At 41.1% G+C, this 19,095-nt stretch overlaps 1 protein-coding gene across 1 annotated transcript in view; it reads right to left on the reverse strand.

Annotated features, from left to right (window-relative positions):
- Nucleotides 1–1,402: 1,402 nt before the first annotated feature.
- VSIG1 (V-set and immunoglobulin domain containing 1) overlaps nucleotides 1,403–19,095 on the reverse strand; it is a 33,392-nt gene continuing 15,699 nt past the window's right edge. Inside the window, exons 4-8 of the mRNA XM_064383901.1 lie at nucleotides 9,558–9,756; nucleotides 6,128–6,283; nucleotides 5,600–5,719; nucleotides 2,753–2,888; nucleotides 1,403–1,920 (exon numbers count right to left, since the gene is read on the reverse strand). Coding sequence (XP_064239971.1) covers nucleotides 1,566–1,920; nucleotides 2,753–2,888; nucleotides 5,600–5,719; nucleotides 6,128–6,283; nucleotides 9,558–9,756 — 966 coding nt within the window. The 3' untranslated portion in view covers nucleotides 1,403–1,565. The remainder of the gene's footprint in view (nucleotides 1,921–2,752; nucleotides 2,889–5,599; nucleotides 5,720–6,127; nucleotides 6,284–9,557; nucleotides 9,757–19,095) is intronic.

Raw genomic sequence — 19,095 nt, forward strand, 5'->3', positions numbered from 1 at the left:
CATGAAAAAGCTTTTTAATAGGAGAAGAAGAAGTGATATCAGTGCATTTTAGTAATATTTAGCATTCCTACAAGATTGGTATCACTTTATTAATGTGAAATATACCAGCAGTAAAACAGATTATTTAAATTATTAGTTGAAATTATCTAAAATACATTATAAGTGTTCATTTAGAACACTTTTCTCATCTGCCTTTCAAAGCAGATAACAACAGACACAGTGATAACATAACTCATTCGAAACTAAATTGTACATTACCTGTGATATCAACATTTTGTGTTCACTGAAGGAAAATTATATTTGAAAATGTTTACTGGTACATTATTTGACATTTAAAGTTGTGTGTGTGGTGTTGTTGTTTTGTGATGGAGTCTCGCTATGTCACCCAGACTGGAGTGCAGTGGTGCAATCTCGGCTCACTGCAACCTCCGCCTCCCAGTTCAAGCAATTCTCCTGCCTCAGTCTCCTGAGTAGCTGAGATTACAGGCATGTGCTACCATGCCCAGCTAATTTTTGTATTTATAATAGAGACAGGGTTTCACCAGGCTGGTCTCAAACTCCTGACCTCAGGTGATCCACCCACATCAGCCTCCCAAAATGCCAGGATTACAGGTGTGAAGCTGTGTTAATTTTTAAGTTTGCCATGCTCAGATATTTGATACTAGCGTGACTTCTTGGAAAATCTAATATGGGGAATGAAGCATTAATTATAAGACCTGATTTGAAATGCTATGTACCAATTAAGACATATCCTTTACATATTCTTCTCTATTGTATTTGGAGAAAATTTTCCAATCTATGAGATAATGGTGATGAATTATTTTCTTAGTGGTCAATATAAAAATGAATGGGGAACTATTCCTAGAAATAATATTGAATCTAATTAATGCCACCTCTTCATATATGCATGTGGAACATAAGAGTAGCTAAAAAGAGGCTGGACACGGTGGCTCACACCTATAATCCCAGCACTTTGGGAGGCCCAGGGAGGCAGATCACGAGGTCAGTAGATTAATAAGACCATACTGGCTAACACGGTGAAACCCCGTCTCTACTACAAATACAAAAAATTAGCTGGGTGTTGTGCCACGCGCCTGTAGTCCCAGCTACTCAGGAGGCTGAGGCAGGAAAATCACTTGCACCAGGGAGGTGGAGGTTGCAGCGAACCAAGATTGTGCCACTGCACTCCAGCCTGGGTGACAGAGTGAGACTCCATCTCAAAAAAAAAGAGAGAGAGAGAAATAAGATTTTCTGAAATAACACAGGTACTGTTGCAAAACTCTTTCAACCAAGTTAGAAATCACTTGCCTTGTCATTTGTTATGCTTACACGTTAGTAAAATTCTGAGTACTCTATATTAGTAATGCAGGAACACTTGCACTGATTTAGTAGTTATCTTGGCATGTTTATTCTGGATTCATAGTAGGAATGAGCACCTTGTTAGAAGAAGGTTGGTCAAAATGGAGGGAGGAGGTGGAGGTTGGTTAGGTTGTCTGAATTCTAAACGGTAGTAATGGGTAAGTAATGGGTTCCTTAATGATTAATGCTGTACTTAGGCCACTAGCCTATGCCTTAACCACTCCCTTTTCATCTTCACTTAAGGGCTCAACTACAACCTCAGGCTCTGGCTCTGGCTCTGGCTCTGGTTCTGACTCTGGCTCCGACTCTGGCTCCGGCTCTGGCTCCAATGACTGCAGATCTGGCTCTGGCTCCAGCTCCAGCTCGATGTCCAGGTTAGGCACTGCCTTAGGCTCTGGTCCTGCGGGAGGCTCCTGAGTAGGCTTTGGCTCATAGTCTGGTTCTTGGATGGTACCCGGGCCAGTCTCATGAATGGAAGGTGGTAGAGTTGCTTCTAGTTGGGTAGCATCTTCTGTTGACATTGTTTCCCTTTCTTCCCTGGCGTTTGTGTTTGTCATTGGCCTGCAAGAAAGAAGGCCCAGAAAAGAACAAGTTAGGGAGATGCTAACTTTGAAATTTCATTTGGAAACATATGCTCTGTAGCTTCAATGATCATAGGTCCCAGACTTCACGAAATCTGTTATTTCTGATATTCTGACTCATTGTCAGGTCATATGTCATTTTGGATTCAGAAAGGTTAGGTCTCAACAATATAATGAAAGTTTAAGAAAGACCAGTGTTTAAAAGGTGGGAAAACTGATGTTAGAATGAAAGAGTCTAAGAATCTAATAAGGTCTTTAAGGGCCAAATCCATATCTCTGACGCATCTCTATTTCCAACTCCATCTAGTACAATACTTGGCACCTGGTTGATACCCAATATACAGTTGCAGAAGCAAGGAGATGAAAAAATTAATGACTGTGATACACACTAGCGAAGAAATAGAGTGATTAAGAGCATGGGCTGTGGGCTGGGCCACGTTCTAATTTCTGTGTGCCCTGGGCACTTTTGTCCTTGTGGGTCTCTTGTTCCATAAAAAAATATTTAAAATTATATTTAATGACTGTGTTGGTATAAAGACAAGGATGTTAATTTTATATATTAAAACATTTTCTTGGACCTAAAACGGTTGTTGTGATAGTTAAATGAGGTGATGTACATAAAGTGCTTAGAACAGAGCCTGGCACACAGCACTCAATAAATAGCAGCCATCATCATTCTTTTTTAAAAGCAGTGAGAGCAAACAGAAAGATACCTCTGATATCTTATGCTAAACAGAGTGCTTAGGAATTGCTGACTGAAAGAGACATGCTTGAGAAATGTCTGTACTCAAGACAACAAAATGAAGACTTACTCAAGTTCCGTGATGGTCTTAGAATTTCTCTTCCTTGATTTTGCCTTATTCCTTGCAAAGCACACAACAGAGATGATGATGGCCGCACCTACCAGGCTTCCGATCAAGGCCCCAACAATGACTCCAACTTCTGGATCTAAAGGACACAAGCAGCTGGTTAATAAAGTGAAATGTATTGTCATTTTATAATGTGTGTTTGTGACCAGTGGGAAATATCAGGGCCATTCACCTAGTGGGAAAATGACTTGTATAGGCTAGGGAGATGGAAACCCCTAGAACTCTGTCATTTGGACTCACAGTGGGAGACGACTATTGGTATTTATGCACATAAAGAATAAAATGTGCCATCTTGGAGGAGATGGGGTTGCTTTTGAAATGGGATTTAGAGAAAAGACTCTTGCGACACTATGGAGTTGTGATCTGGTCACTAGAGATAAGCCTGTGTTATAGGCGGGGGCATTTCACTAGGCTTGTCCAGAGCATGGGTGAAATGGGTCCCTGAAAACCTCCCCCATGGCATCCATGTTTACCAAGGAACCTCATGCATTCTGGTCACTGGGAAGGGATGTGCCCGTTTTGATAAACAGGCATCTGGTTTATTGTCTCAGTCCGTGGACAAACGTAGTGAGTATGAGACTATCCAGCTGAGCAGCAGACCTTCAGGTCCTGAAGTGTTGTCTCTGAAAGACTGTATCTAGGTTATAAACCAATCCATCTCCATTTGCCCCCCGCTCACACAAGGATGGACATCTTATATTTTGAGCTGCCTGATAATAATTCCTTTAACTTTTTATGATTAAGAGCATATATGTGAATAGTTTTAAAAGTCAAAACGTTCTACTGTATCTCCCACAAAAACAGCAATTCTCTGCCTGACTCCTTCCCATCCCTGAGTCCCATTCACAAAAGGCAACCACTCTTAATGCTTTTTGAAAACCTCCTTGCCCCCATGTTTTTATTATGCTTGCTCTGATACGTCCTACCTTTTTCCGTTTCCATCAGTTTCTTTCAACTTCCTACCCTAGAAATTGGAGACTGAGTTCTTTTACACCACTCCCCTCACACCCACCACGTTCTTCCAAAATAGTTCTATCACAAGTTTTAGTTAAATCCAAGTTTGCAGTAGTGTGACTGTGTAAGTATCATTCACAGCTGAGGAACACAGTATACTATGATTTTTTCTTGTATAACATTTACAAACATTTTCTTGAAGGTTAATAATTGCATTATCACTCATCCCAAAATTTCTAACAAAACCATTAAACTTCTTTCAATTAATTCAAACATATCAGATGATATATCAGTTTCTTGTGATTTTTCCCTCAGAGACATGCCATGTGAAGCCCTCCATTCTCTTCCCCCATCATGAACTGGTTACCCTCCTAAGCCTGCTGCTCTATGGTCATCCTTCAACCTTCCCATTTTATAGATAAAAAGGTTTTGCCAGTTCCTTCAAGATCCTGCTCAAATAGCATTTGGTTGGTAAAGCCATCCCAGTTCTATAAGCATAACTGTTCCTCTCTTGGTGCTCTGTTCAGACTTCTATTATAGCATTTAGCACATTTTAGTTGTGTTTGTCCCTCTAGCTGAACTGTGAGTTCCTTGAGTATAGGCCGTACATCTTCTTAATCTCTGTATCTCTATCACATAGGACAGTCCCTGGAACACAGTAGATATTCAATAAATATTTGAGGAAGGAAGAAAGAAAGAAGGGGTGTGGGAGGGAGGGAGGCAATGCTGGACATCATTGGAAAAAGACTAGAAAGAAAGCAATGCTCAAGTCCAAATCCTACATGTCTCTACATCTGCAGTATGATTGTACCTCTGAGAAGGCAAAAAGGATTGAGGGAATTCTAAAGAAAGATAACAGAAATGATTCAGGAAAAATAGCTGAAAGTAATATGAGAATAAAGGAGTAAACTTCAGGACAAATAAAAGGAAGAAAGCTCAGCTGCACAGGAAGAGCAATAACCCACTGGAACTTGCCACCCCTGGGTATGGCATATATTAAAACCACAAATCCAAAGTAAGTTAGAAAAAGGAAACAAGATCCTAACTGTTATTAAGTGATCCTTGAGATCCATCTCACCCAAACATGGTGAGATACTCCTTGAGAGGTTGCCCCTGGGTCGGCTCAATTGCACAATTCCAGAACTCTTAAATCTTATGCTCAGAGAGTGAGTAAACGCCTTTGAATAGGAAAATTGAGGTTTAGAGGCATCCTGGCTCTGCCAGTTACTAACTGGATGACCTTGAGCAAATCGTTTACTTCCCTGAATTTCAGTGTTCTTTTCAGCAAATTGAGGCTGACAATAGTCTGCCTCCCTAGGTAGGGGTGGTTAGGAGGATAAAGTGAGTTAATACTCAGATAGCACCTGGTGGACTGTCTGGCATATAATTTGTGCTCCACAAATATTAGCTACCATGATTGTGGGTATGAGTGTTATTATTATTATACTATAGTTATTAGTGGCAGATCTTTGAAAGGTATATGTTTGTCAGAGCTACAGTGTCACCTGGATTTACCAACAGCATCACAAAGAGAAATTCAGCCTGCTGCTATCAGAAAGGCTGCTGTTTTATTATTGAATAGTAATACCTACCTTCTAGCGATTTTGTAAAGCTTAAACAGATTGCTTTTTGTAAAGGATTTAGGGCAGCCTGTGGCATATATTATTATGTGAGCATTAGATATTAGCATGATCATTCATCATATCAACCTGTAAATAAAGCACACAAATCTCCAGAGAAGCGGGAAGCACTAACCAACGATCCTAATTTATTTGGCTGACAGGCCCAGACTACTTGATTTAAGGAAAAACTCTTAAAGTTGTATGGTCAACTCACGTGAAGAAGTGAGATCAATTACACAGGAGCTATTGCCAAGTCCGTTGATGGCAGTACACTGGTAATAACCTTGTTCGAAATTTGTCAGATTTCCAATGACCAAAATCCCAGTGGCTGGGTCTGTTGAAAACAGGAAATAGACTTTTGAGATCTCTTCTGTGAGTACAGATAACATCAGTGTAACAGATCATTCAATGTCCGCCCACTCTGCCATATTGGTCTTCCTTTCTTGAGATGTTTAGGATTCAACTAGGCCTCTTGGGACTGTTCCAATGGTAACCCACCTGGGACCATGTCTGTTCCCTAAATACTCACCACCTCTGAGCTGGCTTTTAGAATTTGGGGAGTAGACCAGACCACAATCATCATGTTGGGAGACAGGCATTCTTTTTACATTACCCCCCACCCCCGCCTGTCACCGAGAAAACAAGAAGATTGAACTGTAAGGTCAAGCAACCAACCACACACTCCTGCTGTCATCCAACCACAGACCAGGCCTTTCCAGGGTCTACTGCAGGTTACACTTACTGAAGTTTTCTTTCACTGGCACGATGTCTTTTCCCTCAAGTTTATGCCAGTAGTACACAGGGGAAGGTGTTCCAAGTGCAGAGAGACAGGAAAGGGAAATAGTGTGGCCAGTTTCTGGTCTTCCTTGAATGCTACAAAGGGGCTTAGAAGGTTTCACTGTAAGGCAATGACAAAGAATAAAAATTCTTTAGGATGAATGGCAGTCTGTGACAAGTGCAGTCACTTCCTCACTTTCATTTTGCAGAATATGTGTGTTTATTTATTTATTTATTCATTTTTATTATTTTTTTTTTGAGATGGAGTTTCACTCTTGTTACCCAGGCTGGAGTGCAATGGCGCGATCTCGGCTCACTGCAACCTCCGCCTCCTGGGTTCAGGCAATTCTCCTGCCTCAGCCTCCTGAGTAGCTGGGATTACAGGCACGCACCACTGTGCCCAGCTAATTTTTTGTATTTTCAGTAGAGACGGGGTTTCACCATGTTGACCAGGATGGTCTCGATCTCTTGACCTCGTGATCCACCCGCCTCGGCCTCCCAAAGTGCTGGGATTACAGGCGTGAGTATTTATTTTTTTAAAAAAATTCTTGGCTGGGCAAGGTGGCTCATGCCTGTAATCCCAGCACTTTGGAAGGCCAAGTCAGGAGTTCAAGACCAGCTTGGCCAACATGGTGAAACCCTGTCTCTACTAAAAATACAAAAGTTAGCCAGGCATGGTGGCAGGTGCCTGTAATCCCAGCTACTTGGGAGACTGAGGCGGTAGAGTCATTTGAACCTGGGAGGTAGAGATTGCAGTAAGCCGAGATCTTGCTACTGCACTCCAGCCTGGGAAACAGAGTGAGACTGGGTCTCAAAAAAATAGAAGAAAAAAAATTATATTAAAATATATTTTGGCAGTTTTCTGCTTGCACCACCAGGTGGGAGTAGAGCACTTCACTTCAGGTGCAGGGCAGTTCTTGTCAACAGATTATTAAGATTCAAATAGTGACTCCTCTCTCTGCCTCCTCCAGAGATTTATAACCATGAATTTCCGCATTGTGTCTTAAAATATGCCTTTTTTAAAACAGCCAAATATAAGCAAATACTGAATGACTAGGAACATAGTTTATACTTTAAAAGCACAGTTTTAAAGGAAAATAGAATCCTTAAATACTCTGAAATAACCTATTATTTATTCTTTTAAAAACATTTTGTTAATGCTGTATTTCTCTTTTCTCTTATGAGTCTTTTCTTTTTTTGCATTTATTCATCTGTGGGTGACACAAAACAGTTGAAAGGTTTGAATTTGCCTGTGTGCATCATCAGTAGGGGAAGCTCATTTTGGGGATGCATGCTACCCAGCACTGAAATCTTTGTTCATCCTTCACTCAGCAAGCAACCATGCCTTCTGTGGGTCTGGCATGGAACTAGGCACCAGGAATTCAAAAGCAACTTTGACACAGTTGTAAAGTGGTGTGGGAGAGGGATGAGAGATGACTTTAGAGAGGGGAAGAGGCCTCCAAGACCACAACAGGAGGAGCAGGTTTTAGGAGAAGGGGTTACAAGGAGCAAGGAGTACTAATGAGGTCAGTTTGGGACATAGAGTTTTAGCTGCTCATGAAAACACATCAGGGGAGAAGTCCTACGGGAAGCTGAGAATCTGAATCTCCTCATTCATCTTACTTTGCACAGTTTGTACTATCTTACGTATCTTATACATTTATCTTATATCTCTTATCTATCTTATTTATTTTATATCTATATATCTATCTTATACACCTTATATATCTATCTTATATACAGATAATGGTATAAATTTCTATACTTTCGAACTCACCATCCTTATCTTCATTTGGCTCTGGAACCCTTCAAAGGCTTAGGCTCTCTAATTTAGATGAGTTGGATATGAAATGTGTCATACTGCTCAGCCCTGCATCTCTTACCTGAGAAGCAGTGGTTAAGGGCACAGCTCTGGATCCACACAGAATACTGGCTCTGTAACTCTACCCTGGATCTGTGTAGGCAAGTCACCAAACTTAGCCAAATCTCAGTTGACTCATCTGTAAAACGTGACTAGGTGATTATCTAACCTCTGGCTGACCCAAAGATTAAATACGATAATATATAGAGAGCCTAGCACCTGGAATTTCTGTTGGCCACAGCAGGACTAATTCCTGCTACTAATCTCCCATTGACTTCTGCTCAGCTCAACCATCCCAGGCTCTCATTATCTGTACACAGGTACAAAAAGATGGATGCATATAGCTATAATTCTGAAACATTTCACTAGCCCTATCTTTTAAAAAAAGTGTCTTTTAATTAAATGAAGTATCCTTCTACTTAGTTCTTTATTCTCTCTTTCTTACCAATGATTTTCTCAGGTAGGAATAACTTGTTGGATTTGCCTATCCTAAACTAAGCTATTTAGCCAGAAGTCCATTGGAGCTATCACTAGATTTAGATACAACCTTTTAAAAAAGATGGCTATTTTATAGCCGTTACAGCAGAATAGAAAAATTTGAACAGAAAATTAAATGGGGCTGTTTCATCATCAGGACTTGAACTAAATTATGGCAAAAACCGGGAATGAGTTGCACGATCTAGTTCCTCCTTTCTTGTGATATATGCACACAGCTTGAGAAGAGCAATAACTAGGTCAGCTCCATTTGGGGCTACCTAGAAGTAGGAAAATGCTCATCTCCACTGGTCTGTCTGTAAGAGTTGAGGATTGGCAGCCCTTTCATCCCTTGCTTTGATACTTCCCAATCCTAGACTGCAGATGGGAGCTTAGCCCTCATTGTCCTCTCAGACAGAGGATGGAAGGACTTCTAGAAATGGCCAAAATTGGAAGCTCTCCAAGGGCAAAAACAACACCTCCATCACTGTAACTCAATAAATACTGAACAATTGAGATCCCAAATTCATTTTAAGAGCAAATATGGCTTGCCCAATATCCTATAATGAATATTTGTATGTAGATACCTTGATTCTCTACACTAGATTAATGTGTAGTCCTTTTTCCAAATAGTATTAGCATTTTAAAAAGGCACTCTCCTGCCTAAAAGGAATAAGTTGACAGTATTCTCCCCCAGGTAGCTCTGGCTCTAAATGGAGGTTTCCTCTGAAAGAGTTGCTAGTGATCATTTTGTGGGACGTGGGTTGTCCCATCTATTCTCGTTCCATTCTGCAGAGATAGGGATCCCTGGAGGTTTGGTCATCTACTGCTGTCATTTTTGTAGCCCTTTTGCACAATTGTTTCTGCATGTTTGATGAGTGAGTTTTCAGTGTTACTATATGGGTTGGGTTGGTGTCTTGTCTCTATTTCCTTGATAATGAAAGGATTAGGGAATATATTTACCTACAGAGACTTAATTGGTATCATAATTCACTGCCCTGGCTCATTCAATGTCTTAACTTGTTCCAAGAAAAGAAAAGGCAGAAAAAAATGCTCATACCTAACACAGTGACGTTGAGGACACCTTGGTTTTGGCCGAAAAAGTCTGGAGGGTTGTTAACATCGCAGATATAAATTCCACTGTCTGCTGGCTGTATATGCGAGATAGTGATAGATGCATTACCTGGATCGTTGGACCCTATAATTCGATCTTTAAATTGCCCGATGTCAACAGCTTGTCCACCTTGAGAAAAGTAAATCTAGACAGAAAAATAACAGAAATGAGAACTGGAGAGTGTCCAAGACTAGGATAAGCTACCTGAAAGCTTCTTCTAAACACATTACCTTTGATAAAGAAGCAGCATCTTCCCCCCACCAGGTCCCTGTGGCCAAGATTTCTCAACTCTATGGGGCACTTTAGTTTGCTCACAGCTGTGCATTTGGTCCTCAGAGCAGCTCTGTGATGTCATCAGGGCAGAGATTAGTATGCCTATCTTACAGAGGAGGAGGCGGCTGGAGCTGTCAGGATTCAACACCTAAGCTTGGGCTAGGATATCAAGATGCTCACTTAATGACTGTACCTGAGAGAAACTCATTATATAGAACACAAATGTCTGATGGGAAACCAAAACCATCATTTTTTTTTATTGCATTTTAGGTTTTGGGGTACATGTGAAAAACATGCAAGATTGTTGCATAAGTGCATACATGGCAGTGTGATTTGCTGCCTTCCTCCCCTTCACCTATATGTGGCATTTCTCCCCATGCTATCTCTCCCCAACTCCCCACCCCCTGCTGTCCCCCCTACTCCCCCCAACAGACCCCAGTGTATAGTGCTACCCTCCCTGTGTCCATGTGTTCCCATTGTTCAACACCCGTCTATGAGTGAGAACATGCGATGTTTGATTTTGTGTTCTTGTGTCAGTTTGCTGAGAATGATGGTTTCCAGGTTCATCCATGTCCCTACAAAGGATGCAAACTCATCGTTTTTGATGGCTGCATAATATTCCACGGTGTATATGTGCCACATTTTTCCTGTACAGTCTATCATCGATGGGCATTTGGGTTGGTTCCAGGTCTTTGCTATTGTAAACTGTGCTGCAATGAACATTCGTGTGCATGTGTCCTTATAGTAGAACGATTTATAATCCTTTGGATATATACCCAGTAATGGGATTGCTGGGTCAAATGGAATTTCTATTTCTAGGTCCTTGAGGAATCGCCACACTGTCTTCCACAATGGTTGAACTAATTTACACTCCCACCAACAGTGCAAAAGTGTTCCTATTTCTCCACATCCTCTCCAGCATCTGTTGTCTCCAGATTTTTTAATGATCGTCGTTCTAACTGGCATGAAATGGTATCTCAATGTAGTTTTGATTTGCATTTCTCTAATGACCAGTGATGATGAGCATTTTTTTATATGCTTGTTGGCCTCATGTATGTCTTCTTTTGTAAAGTATCTGTTCATATCCTTCGCCCATTTTTGAATGGGCTTGTTTGTTTTTTTCTTGTAAATCTGTTTTAGTTCGTTGTAAATTCTGGATATCAGCCCTTTGTCAGATGGATAGGCTGCAAAAATTTTTTCCCATTTTGTTGGTTGCCGATTCACTCTATTGACTGTTTCTTTCGCCGTGCAGAAGCTGTGGAGTTTGATTAGATCCCATTTGTCTATTTTGGCTTTTGTTGCCAATGCTTTTGGTGTTTTGGTCATGAAGTCCTTGCCTACGCCTATGTCCTGAATGGTTTTGCCTAGGTTTTCTTCTAGGGTTTTTATGGTGTTAGGTCTTATGTTTAAGTCTTTAATCCATCTGGAGTTAATTTTAGTGTAAGGTGTCAGGAAGGGGTCCAGTTTCTGCTTTCTGCATATGGCTAGCCAGTTTTCCCAACACCACTTATTAAACAGGGAATCCTTTCCCCATTGCTTGTTTTTATCAGGTTTGTCAAAGATCAGATGGTTGTAGATATGTTGTGTCGCCTCCGACGACTCTGTTCTGTTCCATTGGTCTATATCTCTGTTTTGGTACCAGTATCATGCTGTTTTGATTACTGTAGCCTTGTAGTAGAGTTTGATGTCGGGTAGTGTGATGCCTCCCGCTTTGTTCTTTTTGCTTAGGATTGACTTGGCTATGCTGGCTCTCTTTTGGTTCCATATGAAGTTTAAGGTGGTTTTTTCCAGTTCTGTGAAGAAGGTCATTGGTAGCTTGATGGGGATAGCATTGAATCTGTAAATTACTTTGGGCAGTATGGCCATTTTCATGATATTGATTCTTCATTTTTTTTTTTTTTTTTTTACATTTCATAAACTTTTTAAAATTTTAATTTACCTTACCCAGTGAGACTCTCTGGTTTCCTTAAATGTTCAAATGTTCATGTTCCTTTCAGACACATGTACTCTTTTGGATAGGCAAACTTGGGTTTGTTTTGTTTATTAGAAGCAAAGCAGAAAAGTGTGTTAGAAATCATCTGGTCCCATCCCTTTAAAGTGGTGTTGTGAAGATGAAACCAAGAAATCTAGTATAGGACCTCAGAAGTGCTCAGCCATTGATAGCTACCATCTTTCTCTCCATGTGGCAGAGGGCAGAACTGGAATTCTTCTGTCATTTAAACAAATAAGGCAACTCAGACCCAGAGAGATTAAATGACCCATCTAAGCCACAAGGACTCATTTATTATTATTATAACTTATTAAACTTAAGATCTGTATTCTAGTCCCATCTCTATTAGAGAGCATAGTTAGATCATAATGGCAACTGTGGGAGCAGCATGATGTGGTGAATTTCATGCTGCTCCCACAGTTGCCATTATGATCTATTTATGGTGTAGGGGTCAGGTGGCCTGAGTTAGCCACAGCTCTGCTTCTCACTGTGACATAGTTAGGGGAGTGGCAACTATTCATGCCTCCATGACAACCTGGTTTTAGATAAGAAACAAAGGTATTTAATCTCTCCAACCTTTACTTTCCACATCTGAATGTGAAAACAGAGTAATGTTTTCCAAAGTATGGTATGTATTTACCAAGTATAGGTATTTAAGTTGATTTTAGGTGGTATATAAATGAAAACTTACAAATTTGCATGTGTATTAGAAAGATAAATATCTAGCACCTTAAATTTATGACTTCTTGAATATTGTTGCTTAGGGTAGATTAAGGTAGATATTTTTTAAGATATTAAGAAACCAAGTCAATACAGAAAATAACATTAAATAATAAATAGTGCTGGTGATACACAAATATGACAAAAATCATGTAGATGCTACATGAATGATTGAAGCTAGGGAATCACTGGACTAGGTAATTCCTGAGGTCCCTTCATAATACACACCTTCTATGTATACACTTTGCTAGTTTCATGTAATTGTATGTTACTCAAGTGATTGTTATTGTTCAATAAATTGTATTGTCCTAGTCTGGTGAGACTAATATTTTCATAAAATCTACTGGAAGGTCTTACAGTTCATTTAATTAACTTCCCTCACTTTAGAAACCAAAGCCCAGAGAGGTTAAAAAATAAAAGACATGATGCAGGAGCCGGCGCAGGGGCAGTCGGCAGAGGGAAAATAAATAAATAAATTAATTAATTAATTTAAAAAATAAAAGATACAAAATCGACAGTTGAGACAGATCTGGAATCCAATTTTCCTACTTCCTTGTACTGTGAGCTCTACCTTGATAGGGCAATAAAAGAGGGAAAGCAATTAGAAAACCAGAAGATATTGCCTTGATGAATTCAAATGTATTCTCCTTTAAGCGGAAAGTCAATATATTTTAAAAGTAAGGGAGAAAGCTGGATTTTGAGGGAAAATCCCAGAAAAAGAAAACATTTACAGAGAAAACTGTTTCTCTCCCCTGTTTTTTCTAACATCAATGTGTGTTCTTGCCTGCATTACAAATGTAGCCATTTATAATTCATTCATTCACACCTACTGAAATCACAAACTCTTGCCCCAGAATGGTCTTGTTTGACTTCCAAACCAGAAAGCCAGAATTAACTCAAGGTATACAAGTGGGACAGAAGGAAGTTCAACTCATCAGAGGATTACTGTCATTTGAGTTGAAACTCACGCTATTAGGCTTTCAATTTCACTAGGTAGCATGGGCTGATTTACTTCCTAATTGACAGTTTGAGGTCCTGTTATTTTCTTACCTGGAGTTTAGTCTGTTGTCCATCAAAAGAGCCTTTTACAGCTTCAACATCTGGCCATGTCCCCTCCTCCCAAGGAGACTGTGGACAGTGTAAAACATCAGCCCTGTTTTATGCTGATGCTTGATGACATCACAATGAGATACAACATCAGTCCTGCCTGAGGCCCACAGCAAGTCCCAGAGGAGCCAGGTGAAAAGGACCTTATTTCTGTAGAGATCATGAGACCAAAACAGTGTGTTTTAGGCCAGATTTAGGATATGAAAAGAAGCCACTGTAAAAGTTCCACAGTTGGATATGAGTCAAGGTCAAATAAGCATATAAGCAATGAGGCCCTGGACCTTTACCTATGAAAAAGACCTTTACTACCTCTTCTATGCTAGCTCCTCGGGCTGTAGTCTAATACATTTTGCCTTCTCACGATTGACACTAAAAGGTATTAGAGATAGAAATGGGGGTAGTGAGGGCTAAGAATGGAGACCTAAAAGAGGCAAGGCTTTGGCTTCACAGTGCTGTGTGAGAAGGAAAGTACCTGGGACTAGATAGCAGCCAGACACATACATGGAGGGGCTTTCTGTTAGGGGGAATTCCACACAGTCACACTGCCCTTGTAAAGAAAAAAAAGAAAGAAGTGTTTTCCTGAAACTTCTTATCTAATCATATAGGAAGGACTACAACTTGATTCCATTTTTCATAAAAGAATAACCCTTTTAAAAATCAAAGCTGAACGGTGGTCAAGGCCAGGCCTATGATTCTGTGTGGTTTGTATGCTTTTAAAAGAAAGAATATTATCAATTTAGACATCAACACAATGGAGGTCCAGAAAAAGCCCCGGATGTTCAATAGGCCACATCTTTGGGTGGGGGAGGGGAGGAGGTAATTTTTTAAGAAAATCCATTCCAGTGTTTCCTTCAGGGGTGCTTGCTAATTTTTTATTCACTTGCACTTTGCACTTGGGTTTATGGGAGACTGCCCTGCTTTCTCTCAAGGTCCTCTCTTCCTGCCCCCTGGGTGACGCTAGAGGCTGATGGATACAGTCACAATTGCACATCAATTACAAGATCCTTGTGAGAGAGCTTGGTTTGTGGTTTCTAAGGTTAAGGGGCCTTCAGGAGCCCGATAGATACTGGAAATACGGGAAATGGCTGGGAGGGGCTGGTGGTAAGATCATAACAGATATGGGGACTGCAGGGAACTGAAAAGTCAACGCAAACAAGGCATTAAAAATGTTGAGACAAACAAGCAAAATACTGGGCAGACTGACTGAAATACATCCATTGGCCGAATCTGACCCAGAGGCCTCCGGTTAGCAAACTCAAATTCATCCTCCTCTAATACAAAAAAGGGCACTGAGTCCTCAATAGAGGGAGCAATTTTCCCAAGGTCACACAATTTACAGTCAGACCTGGAATCCAGACCTCCTGATTCCCACAGAATATATTACAATGGTACTCATAGTCCTTCTTAAGATGAAAAAGATGATTCCTGGGCAACCTTCCCCTTTTGGGGCCATTCCATTCCCTGCTCCAGCCCAGCCTTTCTCCTGCCAATTGCTGCTATTTACTGGCATGGTGCTTCCCATGCTGAGTGTGTTCACCACATGATGCCCTCAACATTTGCCAGCTGCAATTGTAGGCCCTTCAGTTCTTTGCAGAGCAGCCTTTCCTGTCCTACTGTGCCAAGTTCCTATTCACACAAGGCCGTGCAGCTGGGAACCAGATTTGTCCTAAAAGACTTTTTCCTCAGCTTAGTGACACTGCTCTCTAACTAGAAGCATAGAGTATAAACAAGAAGGGTTGAAGGAATTCAGTCTGCTTTCTGTTTGAGTCTGAGTTAGCTCCCAGAGCTGCTTTTGCAGGTTCCTTCTGGGAATGTGGAGGGCATGGATGTCCACAGCAACCATGCATTCTTTCCTTTCCAGCTTCTTACTTTCTTGTACTTCTGATAGAGGGGTCAGACATGGAGTAAGGGAGGGGTGTGTAGGTATAAGGTGGCAATGGTCACAAGCTCAGAATTTTCTTTGGACTGTATTCGGGGGCAGGATGACACGTGGAAGAAATAGGATACCAAACGAAAGACTCTCTTGCTTCCAAACCACTCTCTTTCCAACCTGCCATTTGCCTATCTACCATTTGAGTTGCTTCTTTTGGAAGAAGGCATGGAAGGTCCCTGATTCAATATTTTCTTTAGAAGAGAACAAAATAAGCTATCATTAGTCCCTAACACCTTATCATTAGATTAATTTATTAGGTTTAGCAGAAAGTGAATAGGACACAATACATAAATTTGATGGTGGGGCAGGGAAGAACTTGAAGTATTTCTCAGTAGGGGTGACATTGGCATTTTGGGCAGACAACTCTTTGTTGTGCGGCTCTGTCCTATGTATTCAGGACATTCAGCATCTGTAGTTCAGGACATATGTAGTTCAGGACATAGCCACCACCCACTAATGTCATTAATGACTCCCAGTCATAAGAATCGAACCAACACCTCCTCCATTTTCAAATGTCCCTGAGGAGATGGAACACCTCCCCTACTGACATCCAAAAAGCATTTAATACAATACTACCTGGAGAGAACAGGCCAGGTTGTAAAATCTGAGAAGCCAGAGAACATAAGAACACTAGGTCCTGGGAAAGAAGTTGTCCAAGTGGTTTATGAGTCTGGCAAAGGGTGTTTTTCACTATGAACATTCCTGAAGAATAAGTATTGTCTGAGAGATTCATGCTAAGCAGAGTCAATGCATGCTCTGTTGATGGACAGGTAAGGTCTCTGTGGTTTTAGCATTAACAGGCTGTATGGAAGATGAGGCCATCTGTGTGAACTGAAAAGCACCAGACCACCAGACCACCCCAAATTTCCATGTTAGCCTGCTCATACCTCGCCTAGATTTTTCAGCTGAGATTCCCTGCTAAGGGATTGACTATCTAAAGCTGTTCATATTTTCTGAGAGGAGTGTTTCTCTGAGAGAAGGACCATGCTAATGAATATCCTGGCCTTCTTTGTGGAAAGACTTGTGGGATACTTCAGTGTCTAGTCACCAGAGGGGATAGTCAGTAAGAGATAACATTAGTCCCTGGGTATTTAGGAACACCAGGCCTCAGAGTCAGTTGCTAATCTAACACAATGATTTCAGGAAAGACAAGATGGGATTATGGAAAGAGTTGGCCACTGCCCTTATCAGAGCAGCAATAGGGTCCTGAGCCTTTAGGAAGAGGCAGAACTCAAGGTAAACTCAAGACTGTTCCAGTTTTGTCAGGGGCTTGTGCTGACCTAGATTGTTACCAAAGTCAGACCCTCCCATCCCATTCCTAAAGCCGATGCCAGTGCCCTGGAGTCTCCAAACAATGAAGAAGTCCAGTAGTACACCAACAAGTGCTCTTACCTGAGAGGTCCAGCTACATCTTCCCCGAGCGTCTCTTGCATGCGTCATTTTTAGACACTGACTGACTGCCTTTTCCTCCATACCCTCAGTACTGAGGCACGAGCTGTGCTGTGTTTGAGCAGAAATGGGTGGATCTGAGAGCTGAATGCTATATAGTATACTGCCACATCAACCCAGGAGTTGAACTGAATCACTGCGTGAGCACTGATGCCTGGCAACATTTTAATCCCATAAATCACAGAATTGTCTAATAGTGCAACGTTTTTATCCTCCTATAAATGTCCCACTAGCAATCCCTAGATTAACATACAACATGCTCTGTAGAATTTTGAATGTGCTCAAAGAAGAAACAGCCTTGAAATGGAGACCAAATCCCATTTTGAAAAATACCACCTCAACACAGGATGTCTGCAACCTCTTGATTGAGCAGGCTCTCAGTTCAGGGATAAGAAGAAGGCGGACAAAGGGCCTGGGCCCTGCCTTTAGCCACAGGGACCTGGTGAGCAGTGGAACTGGAAGCTGATCTTGGGCTAGGATGGCCCTGAAGAGCCCTGTCCCTGTTCAAGTGTATCTTCTTGAGCTAGGTTCCCTGGTGCCCATGACTCAGTCCCTTTAGATCACCAGGGGTATGGTGGGAACAGGTGTTTTACAAAATCACCATTTTGTAAGTGATGATGCTAAAAATAAAAGCTCGCATTCACTGAATGCTTACTGGGTAGAAGATTTCCTAGTGCTTCGCAAGCATTATCTCATTTTATCTTCATATTAAACCTATGAGATGGATAAGTAGCCCCATTTTAAAGATGGGAAACTGAACAACTGAAAGGTCAAATGACTTGTCTACGATCACCCAGTCAATAACTAAGTGGCACAGCAAGAAGAAGAACTGAATTTCATCAGGAGGTTTTCACTAGGGCTTCAAAACTACTCATCTGGCAAAGCAGTGAAAAGCCCATGCAAGCAGGATATGAGGAGACAGGGGAAGGACTCCAGTTCTCTAGAAGTAGAGAGCTAAAGATGGTTGTAATGGGGATCTGGCTAGGGTATGCTAAAGCAAGACGGGAAAATAGAAGGAGGATAAAATTTGCCTTTTTGGGGGATGGTTGTTATTGTTCCCAAGCTGTGGGAGCAATAAAAACACAAAAGCTTGTCTTCCATGTGGCTAAGACACAGGCATAACACAGGTATCATGCAGCTTTAAGATCAGAGAGAATGTTTTGCCTGATCCAGCAGCTCAGTGCTGAGGCCCTCTTTTGATGTGGACATTCCAAAAATGTATATATCTTAAATTACTTGCCCCACCTGTACCTGACATTTTGGAGAATGAAGCAAATGGCAAGTAAATTAGATACTCAATAAATATTTATTTGTTAACAGGTTTTTTTAAAGGTGCTTCTAAGAAACATTCTGGGCTCAATTCAATCACCGTATCTTTTCACCTTGCCTTTCCCCGTATAGAAAAAGCTCATTGCTGGTTGCAAGATCCTTTGGCTCTGCAGCTCCCTCCCAGTTCCTCATTAGATACATAGTTCAACCAAGAGGTTGCATTGTAAATTCCAGTGTCAGAGGAGGCATAAATAAAAATGTGTGGTTTTGAACTGAGACTGGCCTTGCCGAGCCTTCAGGCAGTTAAGAACATCTTGATTTGAGTATCAAGCAGAAAACACTTCAAAATACATTGGCAAGGTCTCTCTAAATCCAGCCTCTCCTGGCAAAATAAGAAGAATTTGAAGCCTGCAGATAAAGAACGTGTTGAAAAGACTAGTCAGGAAATTGAATTTTAAAAAGGAAGAAAGGACATGTGATTATCGCCATCTACAATCAAACAGAGCAGCCTGCAAAAGAAGGCAAGAATTTCTTAGTTGACTGCAACATGCAAGGTCTTGGGTTTGGACATTTTGGATGATGGAAACTGGTAGGAGCACTGTTGGTGGTGGTGCTGCTGTGGATGATAATCATAATAGTGTTTACAAGGGATACAACTTATAGGGCTTTATATTGTTCACATGCATTGTGTCAGTTGATTCCCCATGGGTATTCCTGATCTACCATATTTTAAAGAGAGGTAC

This window comes from Aotus nancymaae, unplaced genomic scaffold (assembly GCF_030222135.1).
Source record: "Aotus nancymaae isolate 86718 unplaced genomic scaffold, 86718_ANA_hifiasm-v0.15.2.pri h1tg000004l, whole genome shotgun sequence".
NCBI lineage: Eukaryota > Metazoa > Chordata > Mammalia > Primates > Aotidae > Aotus > Aotus nancymaae.